Source organism: Poecilia formosa, unplaced genomic scaffold (genome assembly GCF_000485575.1).
Source record: "Poecilia formosa unplaced genomic scaffold, Poecilia_formosa-5.1.2 Scaffold485, whole genome shotgun sequence".
NCBI lineage: Eukaryota > Metazoa > Chordata > Actinopteri > Cyprinodontiformes > Poeciliidae > Poecilia > Poecilia formosa.
The window spans coordinates 244,765-256,778 of NW_006800424.1; the positions used below are offsets into that span (position 1 = coordinate 244,765).

Here is a 12,014-nt window from a genome sequence, read left to right on the forward strand (position 1 = left end):
ATAAGATGTTAGTTTAACGTTAGGTTTTACTGCTCCTCATAACACTAATCACCGTGATTATGATGCTGCTGAGCTGGAGTGCATGCGTGTGTGTGTGTGTGTGTGTGCGTGCGTGCGTATGTGTGTGTGCGTGCGTGTGTTTGCGTGTGTCTGTGTGTGTGATGTGTGTGCATCCTCAGCAACCACACCCCTCTCCAAACCCACACATGCACGCACATTTGTGTAATGGAAATTACCCTCTCTCTGTACAGGAGTGTTGTGTTCTGCATTGTAGCCCAACCATCGGCTAACAACCTCACCAGGAAATTAAAAACCATAAATTTAGCTCCGCGCTGATGGCTGATCATCAAACCCACATTCAGACATCATTACTACCCTCCTCTTTCCTCCCCTTTAACACAGACATCACATGTCCTGTTTTTGTTCGGTCCTCTCTGTGTCATCTGCTTAGCATGAATTTCTATTCCTTTTTTTGATGCTGTGAGTATTTAGAAGTTAAAGTTGGAGCATTTTCCTCACTGTGCCCAAACTTCCTGAAATTACCACCATGTCTGTCTGAAGCCAGAGGCTGTTTAAAGAAGAATAAATCAATGACACACAGGGTTGTTATTCATTACCATAAAAACTCACACTTACAGTAACAGATTTTATTGTCAGTCGGCGAGCTTTAAGGGTGGCTGAGGTGGATTGATCTGCTGGAAACGGGTTGAAACTGCTCTCCTTCATTACACCGCTCCATGCTTTCTGAAGGAGGAAACCCTCCATCTTTACACAACCAGCACTGAGCTTACAGTCCAACATCTCAAATACAAATCGGACATTGGATTTGTTTTAACATTAATATCAACTTCTTTGAATGTACTTTGATAAGGGTGCACCAACTGTAGTTGTCTGACCAATCTTTAAAAAGCCTGACCTTAAGGTTCTGATTTGGTCAATACCGTTTTCTTTGTTTGTAAAGTTGCTAAATATAGGAAAAGAGTCCCTAATTTGGCTACAGTGGGATAACTCTTGTTAACAGCATGCATAACCTGGTGGGCAGTCTGTCAATCTGTCTTTCTGTCTGTCTGTCTCATGGCAGAGCAAATGTTGGCAGGAGCTGATTTTCAGACCTTTACAGAGGTAGATAAGATCTCCCACGATGAAGGAAAATCGGGGCTGATTTATCTGTGCACCCTTATAAACTGATAAGACTGCTTCTGTTTTGGGGGATTGCTTTAGAATCCCCAGTGATTATTGTACAATAAGGATTGGTCAAGTTCTACTAAGAAGAGAGCTCCAATATTTAGTCAGAAGTTTGTTGAAGGCTGCAAAAAGAATGCTGCGTATCTGTATCCTGCTGAGGGATCAGTGGATGTACATTCTGACCCTGTGTGGATTAAAGAAAAGAGATAAACTGTAAAAGCTAAACATATACAGGTATAAATATGAATAAAACATCTCTTACTATCAGTAACAGATCAGTAATATGTGTATGGATATCTTATCTAGTTCAGAATTTGAGTTTACTGATCTAGACTTCATATTAAATATTCATAATTCTTACATTACCACTTCAGTTCTCTGAAACATGCTATACTGTACCTGGCAAAGTCAGTGGTAAGAAGCTAAGTTACTGATATGTGGGCATTGTTACACTGATGTACACTACACAGTTTTCCTTTTGTATGGCAGCATTTTTTGTTTTGTCTTTGAAAGGTTGAAAACCACTGTTTCTTTCTCTTCTTCAGATGAAGGCTACCTCAGACGGAGAGGAGGACGATGATGAAGACGAGTTTGAAGAGGTTCCAGAGAAAGAAGGATACGAGCCACACATTCCTGAGCATCTCCGAGCAGAGTATGGTCAGTTTACCAGTACAAACACACACACTGATCCTCACACACGTGCATAAACACTGAGGGGCAGCTACAAAAGGAGATCTAAAGCTGCCTTAATCTGCTCAGATCTTTACACGGTCGGTAAACAAACACTCAGTCAAGCTTCAAAGAGGCAGCTGACAGAGAGCAGGTAAAAAGTTTAAGTGCGTTTCAGCACAAGTGTCTGAAAACCAGGGACAAAGCAGCTCTATGGCCTCATAATCACACAATTAACCATACAAATAAAGGACAACTTCTTCTAGCCAGAAACCTCATACCATGTTTTAATATTTTAATCACTTTTTGAATATTGTTGTTGTTTTTAAATGTCAAGAGGGACAATGCACATCACATAATATGCCATCGTTAGCCATAACGACCAGTGTTAATCCATAGTCAGTCAAGGTACAATCAAGACAAAGATTTGATATTTTTGATGTTTTGTTTTCCTTCAACTAATGAGACCAGCAGACATACAAATGAGCAAAAGAACCGAGGTTAGACAGCAGAACAAAGGAGTAACTCTAAAACAGATTTTCTAAACATTTATTTTACAGATGCACTGATGTGAAAATTTGGGCTGATATCAGAAACCAATATTAATATTGCTGTTATGGCCTGTAACTGATAGATTTCAGATTTTATGTCTATTTCACTACTCTTTTGACACCTGAATAAAAATGACCACCACTGCTTCTCTGCTTCAGTTTAACACCCACAATCCTTTGTTGCATCAGTATAACTGTAACACGACCAAACAGATAATACATGACCAACGTCTTCCCATTCCCCTCCAGAAACAAACTGCAACAAGTTTCAGTTGTTAATATTGGCCCAGGTTTATCGGAACAATACCGATATACAGAATACACCTTCACAGCAACCTGATCTGTATGGAGTATGTTCAGCCTCCAGGCAACATACTGGGTAAGAGGTCATGTGTTCAGGTCAATAACCAAGTGCGTATTTATGTAATTGCTATGTCAGCGCTAGAACAACATGCTGTTTCTTAGTATGAGGTGATGTTGGAGTGTCTTTACTATTTCTCTTAGAAAGGAGGTAGAAGCTCCAGGCAACAGGAAACACTGTAGTGCTGCAGTGTCAGCCATATTGAACCATCATTCACATGGGTTGTATGGAAACCTGTATGTTTTCAATTATGAGGCTTTTATATATATGTCTGTGTTAATGGCATGGCATTACAGTTATTGCTGGGTCAGCCATGTTGTTTTGGCCTGGGGCAGATGACCTTCGATCTATGGCAAACACTCCTCTCCTTTTCAGCGAATCATTCCTTTCAAGTCGAGGCTTTACTTTACCTGCGATCCCGCCCTTCTCCACTTCCTTCTCCTTCCATTACTAATCAATTAGAAGCCAGAGTAATTAGATTGTATCTGCTGGGCCCAAAGCAGCTGTGTCTATGTGTCTGTGTCGGTGTGATTAGTGGGGTGAGGTAATGATCTAGAGGGGCCATACCAAATTAACAATGCAACCTCTTTAATGAGCCCCTATTAGCCCTGCACCTAATTGTACCACCCACTCTCACACTCTCTCTCACATGCCATCCTGCTGCTGTTTTGCTTGAATAACAAGGAATGGTCCTTTCTGTTGTTGCCTATTCATTATATGTAGTTATGAAAAATCTTTTAGGTCCATCATGAGTTTTGCTTTTGTCAGTGTTTTTTTTAAATAAAAACTATAGTTTGTTCATTAAACTTTTTTATCCAGGACAAAATATAGTTATTTGTGTAGCTCATAAGTCCATTGCTTTGAAAAAGTATTGACAAAAACCCAGTCAGTTTTATTATGGTTTCATTTTGCTGCTGGCCATGACCAGCATTTTGAAAAACCTGTAGCCACCTGTTATATTTTGTTGTTGTTACTAGTGCCAATGAAGACACCAATACAGTAACTTAGCCTAGTTAATGTAGGACTGTCCTATCGTCACCAGTCCTGATTGTGGTGTTGGTGGGCAGGATGTCAGGGTGTAGTCACGGAGAGGAGAGAATATCCGTTTCTCGTCTTTCCTTTTGCAGATGATGTGTTTCTGTTGGTATCTCCAGGTCATGACCTACAGCATGCACTGGAGTAGAAAAAGTCCGATAAAAGGCCCTCATGATCAGGCCGACATGCCAAAATCAGTTCTCATTGTCACAGTTACTTGACAAAAATCTTGTCACAGCCATCCGAGTGAACATCCCGACTCTACTTGAATGGGAAACTATTGTCTGATGGGTCAAATTTTTATGGGTGTGTTTGTGTGGAAAACAGCCCCGGTTTTGAGGAGCAATGGTCAGAGACCATGAAGAAGCGCATACAGTTGGACCTCTCGGCTTGGTGTGTCTTGTGGACCATGCAGGGTTATTGCGAAAACAAACAACCAGCAACCACATGACCTCATCTTGACTGTTTGACTTCAGACCAACCTGAGGCCATGGATCTCGCCAGAAAAACGGTGGACTGCCCCCATTGATTTAAGGATCAGTCTCTGCCTTATGCGAAGGAATTTCATTATCTAGCTGTGACGGTGGGATGAAGTGGGAGATGGACAGACGGATTGAGGCTTTGACTGCAGTGTTTAAGTTTCTGCTGCATTCTGTTTTGGTGACGAAAGAGTCGAACCAAAAAGCAAAGCTGGACATTGTGCTCTTGGCAGGTGGGGGTTTGATAGAAAGATATACGGGCATGTTCTTTGACACACATCAGACGCTGCTGGTGTGTGTTACCCTTTAGGTTTCTGTGTCAGTAGCAGTGCTTTTCTTGTCCTTTAGATTTTTGGGACTAAACTGATGAAGGTATTCCTAACACTTCCGCTGTCATATTGCAGACTCTATGACTGTTATGGACTGTGCCTTTGTTGTTGAAATATGAAATTGTGTGTCACATGGACATGGAAAGAGAGGCTGTAAGGCTACAGTCTGATCTTGGTCCAATAATGAGGCTTTGAGGAACCCCATATGAGAATCAAAGAAGCCCAAATCTGAGGCTACCTCTGTAATAACTCCCCCCTTGGTACCACATGCTTTGCCACATTATCACTGAAGTGCTGTTCTGTTTTGTTTTCCATAACTCTGCAGCAGAAACCCACAGCAGCAACTCTGGTGCAGTTTACATTTTGACATTTCTGTGTTGATATTCAGTCACGAGAACATAGTGGAGCTCTCAGACCTCTGAGGGTGAACATGCTGCTGTTTTCTGAGTTTATTATTATCCTCACTTTAATATTGTTCTGCTTCTTATATCAGTGTGTTAATTGCTTTCATCTCTGTCTTTATTACTTTATAAGTAAGTATATTTTCAAATTTCATTCTTGTCTCAATATTCCTCCTTCTCTTTCTCTCTCTCTCTACCTTCCTTTCTGTTCTGTCTTTCTGGTTATCAGGTCTCTTATCCCTCCCTCTGCTGTCAGGACACTAACTCTCTTTCTCAAATTAACATTTTAATTACAGGCCCTGCTTAACCCTGGAAGATCAATACTTCTTTTTGCTTTTCCACCAGCTTTTTCTTGAGCTGTGGTAACACCGCTCCCCACTCCCCTGTGTTCCACATTTTTTTCTTCAACAACCTTCTTGCAAACACACATACCCACACACATACAATACACATTTCCTACATTGATCTGTGCATCTTAACATCCACAACATCCAGTCAAAGCCATGCCATTCGGTGCTCTTAAAGGAGCAGATTGAGTGTGTATTTTACCCTCTGACAGCAAGAGAATGGGGAGGGGGTTAAGGACACGTGAGGTGGGGATAATAGTCTCTTAACCATTGACATATATGCTGTGTTTGCTATAACTTTCTAGTGTAAACTGTGTAAAAATAAACCATGTTCTGTAACAAACACTATGCTATTTTGCAACTTTTATTCTGATTATGAATACATTGGAACCTTATGAAAATGTATTTTGGGTTTTGCTAATCGGTCACAAGACTATAACATATAGACACACAAGACAGACAGCCATACACACACAGAGTGCCCGAATTTTTTAATGTTGATTGGGGAAAAGTTCCACGTTTAGACGAGATCACCACCAGACCACCTTGAGTCAGCTGTAGTTGTCAGGCCAGGCCACTAGAAGGCACTGTGATTTTAGCAGGTGTAATGTGCATTGACTTTTGACCATTAGCTTCCACCTCATTTAGAAAACAATAACCCGTCTCTGATGAACCAGGTGCTCATGTGACGCATGAATATTCCTGATCAGAGGTTGTGTTAAACTGAACAGGTTACGTATCGCACGCAGTACAACGCTGTCTGCATAAATATGCAGACAGCGTTGTACCTCACCATGTCTGACAAATGCTTCTCAAAAACTGGATAGTGAAAACAAAGGAGTTGAAGCGACATATCTGTCTGAGCACATTTCTGCACAAAACACACCTACAAATGTAAAACCAATCACACAACACATCACACAGAGCTCCATACAAAGTAATTGACCCGTGGCTGCTGGTATAGAGAAGGGGAGGAGGACGCCTCCCTGCCAACAAGATGACACAATGTTCATCACACGACTACGACAGTGAGAGCCGATTTTGGGGCTTCAGAAGAAGTATGGGAGAGACCTAATAGAGAAAGATCTGCTTCCTGACTCTGAATTTTGAAGTTCCTGACTAAGAGACCACATTCAGCCTGGCTTTGAAAAACATTCCCAACTGTATTGAGTACCCCAGTCCCTCAGGGTTGTGTGTTCAGTCCTTTGCTGTTCAGTCTTAACACATGACTGTAAAGCCATACTTTTTTTATATATAGTTTTTTGGGTACTGGTGCGCTTTTCACGTAATTCTCCATAACCGGGTTAATGTTTTAGTGCATAAATATGTTGTTGAAGCTTCTGGTATGTCTCTAAGAGAAACTGACGTAATGCTGAACCACATACCCTTCGTTTAGGTCTGGATTCCGCTCCTTCCACCTCAACTGCAGCATTCGCACCCAAAACTCTCCCAGTCAGAAGACCTCCAGCTTCCCCTCTTCCATCCAGCTCATTTTCCTCTTCCAGGAGGATGAGGAGGCTCCTAGAGGATCAGCAGGATCCAACTTCTGCTGCAGCCACACTGCGTGTCTTCAGACAGCAGATCCTGCTTCCAGAATCCATGTGGTGACTTCTCCCCTGACTCTCCTCCTTCAGACATTTCCCTTCATTCTTATCACTTGTTTCACCTCCACTGTTTAAGCTACAAATTATGGTTAAACTCTCCTCCATACATCTTGTCTTTAGCAGCAGCAGCAGCAGCACTACTGGCCCTGGTTCATCTCAGCCAGACTCAGCACAGGATGCTGCTGAAGCTCCAGTTGTTCCTTTTGGTTTGGATCTGTACTACTGGGGCCAGGAGCAGCCCAACGCTGGCAAGATTCTCAAGTAATACACAAACACATTTCCACAAGTGGGCATGAGTAGTTTTGGACGCAGTCGTGCACATGACTGTACAACATACAGTAGTGTTCACACCACTTGAACTTTTTCTACTTCAACTGTAAACTGCAATGTGTGAACTGTTAGGAAAATGACATTTTTCCCCCCCACAAGAAAAAAAATCTAAGTAAAGTTTTACTGTACTGATACAGTAAATTCTGACCACCACCACAGATGGTATTTTACTGTAAATTAGAGATTTTTTTTTACAGTGTAAAATCTAATGTTTTCAGATCCAATTCTTAGGATACTTCCTAAGAAAAAGGGGAATAAATAGGCTGCAGATGTTAGGAAATCGTGCAATGATCATATTTTAGTTGAACGTTGTGATGATATCAGTTGTATTAAATCCATATTTTCTCCATTCTACTGCACTGAGACTCAGTCTAACAGGCTGCAAAGCATGAACTCCTGATACTTTTTATACAACCAACAGATAACACCGTCCAAACAGACTTTTCAGATGTCCATACTTGGCTATTGTTATTTTTTAAGTGTTTCATTTCTCCCTACTCATTTGAGGGTCTAATGCTGTAATTCTGTGTGTTGTTTCCTGTGGCAGGTCAGCCTCTCAGCACCAGTTCTGGGTTCCTGCAGAGGTGGAGGAGGAGGTGGAGAACCAGGACCTGTTGGCGCAGAGTAAGAGCAGATGCATCTCCTTCCCAGGGAACTTTGTGCCCGTCAGCCATTTCTGCAGAGCCCCGCTGGGCAACGGCACTCTGTGTCAGCGGCAGGACCGCGTTAAGGTACCAAATCTGACTGGTTTCAGTTTCATAAAGCGCTCTGTGACCGTCCTGACCTGCTGCTGTCTGCCCTCAGTGCCCTTTCCATGGCCTGATCGTCCCCCGCGACCAGGAGGGACGGCCCTGCAGAGAGGAGGACCGGCAGAGGGAGGAGAAGGAGCAGGAGGAACGGAGGAAGAGAGAGCAGCAGCAGCCTGGTGAGAGAGGAGATGAACTAAACAGAATCCAGAATTTGACATCGGTGGGATTGTTGTCAGAGTTTATTTCAACAAAGATGTCTGATAGGTTCCTGCTCACCTTCTGATTCTGTCTGGCTTTCCTAAACCTTAACAGAACCTTTTCAGGATTTCCAGAAGGTTTCTTTTACCCTCTTCTTGCTAAAATTCTGTTCACTTTTCCTAAGAATAAGTGCAGGACAAAGTCCCGATGAGATTCTGTAACCAATGGCAACCAACCACATATCTCTCCTCTAAGGGCCAGACTCCATCCTGACCCCCACTGCATTGTTTACCAGAGACCACTGCCACACACCTGAACTCGACGTGGCTCTGGTGTTGATGTGACCAACATTTGACTAATGCTTGTAGCAGAATGAGAAGCACATCCCACATCAGTGTGTGACCAGCAAACCAGGAAGAGGTCCTAAGCTGTTTTGGTTGTGTACATTCCTCCCTCACTCATCCAGTCCAATACACAGCACCAAGCTAAAGTCAAAATCATATGAAGCAGTTTCTCATTGACTTAGGAGTTTTAGCAGGTTGTTCCTGTAGTCCACATGCTCAACATAGCTTTAGAAACGTGGCACAGCTTAAAGGGAAATAAAAAGTAATATTTTGATCATTTTATAAAAAGTTCATTGTTGGAAACTTTTTCAACCATGATCCATTCTCTGAAGCAACATCAGCTGGAGATGGTGAGGCGTTTGTCTTTCTGTCTCAGTCGAACAGATGAGGCTTCATCATGTTTTCTCCACATTTTACCCATATTTAATATTTAGCAGCATGTTACCACTTTCTGCTGTTTAGAGTTGTAGTGTTTGTGTCTGTGTGTGAGAGAGAGAGAGAGAGAGAGAAAGCTCAGGTAGCTCTCTCTGTGTGTGCGCGCGTGCGTGCGTGTGTTTGTGTGCGTGCGTGCGTGTGTGTGTTTGGCCATGCCATGCAGTCCATTGAGTTGTGAAATAGCATCTTTTGTTACCAACTACACTATCGATCAGTGAGTCAATCTCGCACATATACCTACATGCACGCACACTCACACAAATCAATCTCACAGTAGGGGACTGTGGCCTGACAGAAACTGATGGACCATTGGCCTCTGCTCCCTTGGTCACAAATTTATACAGAACACACACTCCACACACACACACACACACACACACACACACACACANTTAAGTTCAAATTTAAACCCATCAAAAGCTAAGCAAAAATTTCTAGAATTTCAACACATTAGATGTCACTTTATTTTGTTTACAATTTTACCTGTTATGTAATTTCATTCATCCTTCATACAGTTAATTTTACCACATGTGAATATAGTGAATTGTGCAGCATTAGTTTAGTTTCAACCAGTTTTCCCTCAGCGTTAATTATTGCTTCCAGCCAATATTTCCCCAAAGGCTGTCTGTTTAACAGGTCGCCTCCTTTCTGCACCAGGTATTCTAGACCCCTTTTTTTGTTTTTCTCTTTCCCCCTTATTTTGATATTCGTCACCCTCTGGCAATAAGTTATCAATGCTTCTATTTGCTCACCGAGCCCAATCCATGGCCCGATGCCCCACTTTGGATTATATTTTTCCCTTTCAAATTCACCCTCCATCTGTTTAGGCTAAAATTTAGGTTCAAAAATCACCTCTTCTCTCTTTTCTCTTTTTTTTCTTTTAGCAGTTTTGCTCGCACGGCGGCGAGGAAATCAAACACAGCAGACAAAATCAAAAACCTCCCACAGATTATAATTTCCCAATCTTGACCATGGTTTTAAAACACATTGAGATAAACATAAAATAGTACATTTAAACACATAATGTCTGCTCAGCGGCAGAAGCTTACACACACAGCTGACAGACCCACACACAGCTTTCAGATACACAGAAATGGATCCACGCTTTTCAGCTCCTATGATGTCGTCTTTTATCACTTATTTCACTTATTTTCTTCACTTATTTTCTTCACTTATTACTCTTTAGAGGAACAGATCGCAATCAACCTTTATCTTATTCTCTTATCTCTTTATTCTCTTGTCTCATCTTTTTTCCTATGGTGGACTCCTCTCAACACTTGTGTTTCTTGAGCAAGTCACAGATTGGCTAACGCGTTCTTTTCAGGGGGCAGCACTCCCCAAGGATAAAACCGACAAAACCTCGCCTTTACCTTCCCCGCGTCCGGGAAAAGCCGGGGACGGCGATCTCCCGCTGCAACCTAGCCAATCGACCTTTTACTTTTACTTTAACTTTGAACTTAATTTTTAACTTTAACCTTACTCCTATGAACAACTCTAAAGCCTTTAGACAAACCAGACAAAAGCAGTACGAACAACAGCTGACAATCGAACAATGGCTGACAATTTAAGACAACTCAGTGACAAGCAGACAAACCTGGGAAATAGTACAGACAACAGCTGATAACTGAAATTTATACAGACCTGAGAAACAGTACNAATAGTTTTGCTTGGTTTCAGGAAGTCTGAATGCTGAAACTAAAGCAACACTGTTGATTTCAGATAGAGTAATGTGTGTAATCTACTTAGATGGTGTTGAGAACGAGAATCTCAATCGATGAATCATAATTTGTATTGACACACGGAGCATAAAATCAGCCAAGAAAAGCATTCAGACTTTACTTATTTTATTAACTTTCAGCGCTGAAAGGAGACGCTTTACCATTACATCCGAGAAGAGTTTCTAAAAAAGTCTGTGCAGTGTCTGAGGAGAAAGAGGAGGGTAGCTGATTATATGGACGGAAGACACTCCCTGAAATCACACCATGTCTCTGTGGCCTGATAAGTTTCTGTTTCTCGTGAGAAATGGACCTTGGTGTCTAACAGAATCAAAAATGTAACTCTTTACTATGGGCTCTTTGTCTAACAGCGTGTGACTCTTTCTCGGCCTTGGTAAAGCATCTCAACACATAATAGTAATCATAATGATTTAACTAATTTACTAATCTCAACACCCCCTGTTGGGCTCTAAAAGAGCCCAAAAAGGAGAAAACAAACCCTAGAGTAGACACTGTCCCTTCCGGAAAACATCCCCCGAGGCTCTTACAGATCTTGACATACATATCATCATTTCAGTCATTGATGTTGTCTTTCATTCATGTCATTTCATCTCATTTAATTTCATTTCAATTTTGGGGGTAAAAACGGACAAGGCACCCCTATGCCTCTTAGGCGGTGGATCGAAACCACAATGTCCCTCTTACAATCTAATGAAGAACATGTAAGGAAATAAAATTGTTAAAGGACGTTAGAGTGTTAAATTTGGAGGAACATAAGTCAACCCACCATGGCATGACTGTTTTTTCTTTGTTTTTTGTAGAAGAAAATATTTTTACAGTTTTGTCAGAGCTTCATCATTTGTAATTACACATCCATCATAAAGTCGAACCATGACACTTTCTGGAACCAAATATTATAATTATTATCTTTATGTTGCTTGTTATTTATTTATTATTTCTTTTTGTTACCTCAGGTCAACATCATGCCATAGAAGGGTAATGAACTATAAAAGAACAAAGTCTGAAATTTTTGTTAGTTAAAAAAGTTAAAAAGAATAAATGTTAAATTTTATGAAAATATAAAATGGGTGAAGTGTTAGGAAGATCTAATTGTCATCTTTAAAGTAAAAAAAAAGTATTAAAATTATATTCACTAAGTTGTTAGAGTTAACCAAAATGTAAATTGAATAGAATGTTAGGATGATATTTCAAAACTTAATAAAATGCAAAAATGAATAAAGTGTTAGGGTAATATTTAAAATGAATAGAATGAATAAAATGA

At 41.1% G+C, this 12,014-nt stretch overlaps 2 protein-coding genes across 7 annotated transcripts in view; one reads left to right on the plus strand and one right to left on the minus strand.

Annotated features, from left to right (window-relative positions):
* LOC103156535 (NK1 transcription factor-related protein 1-like) overlaps positions 1-366 on the minus strand; it is a 1,870-nt gene extending 1,504 nt beyond the window's left edge. The window contains exon 1 of the mRNA XM_016664422.1: positions 357-366. Coding sequence (XP_016519908.1) covers positions 357-366 — 10 coding nt within the window. The remainder of the gene's footprint in view (positions 1-356) is intronic.
* A 1,344-nt stretch (positions 367-1,710) lies between these two features.
* LOC103156536 (UV-stimulated scaffold protein A-like) lies at positions 1,711-8,364 on the plus strand. Of its 6 annotated transcripts, none has more exons than XM_016664437.1 (5): positions 1,711-1,842; positions 6,754-6,958; positions 7,082-7,222; positions 7,839-8,022; positions 8,096-8,364. In XM_016664437.1, the coding sequence occupies exons 1-5, from the start codon at positions 1,731-1,733 to the stop codon at positions 8,321-8,323; spliced, it is 870 nt and encodes a 289-aa protein (XP_016519923.1). In that variant the 5' UTR covers positions 1,711-1,730; the 3' UTR covers positions 8,324-8,364. The 6 variants fall into 6 exon arrangements, with proteins under 6 accessions (XP_016519923.1, XP_016519922.1, XP_016519926.1 ...); XM_016664436.1 differs by having other exon boundaries at positions 6,754-6,961; positions 8,096-8,363; XM_016664440.1 differs by having other exon boundaries at positions 6,754-6,961; positions 7,091-7,222; positions 8,096-8,363.
* The last annotated feature ends 3,650 nt before the right edge of the window (positions 8,365-12,014 follow it).

Bases quoted from the DNA above. Each gene is read 5' to 3' on its own strand.
- LOC103156536 (XM_016664436.1), top strand. From the start codon at position 1,731: ATGAAGGCTACCTCAGACGGAGAGGAGGACGATGATGAAGACGAGTTT. The intron at 7,223-7,838 runs GTAATACACAAA...TTCCTGTGGCAG, and splicing joins AACGCTGGCAAGATTCTCAA to GTCAGCCTCTCAGCACCAGT. The intron at 8,023-8,095 runs GTACCAAATCTG...GTCTGCCCTCAG, and splicing joins AGCGGCAGGACCGCGTTAAG to TGCCCTTTCCATGGCCTGAT.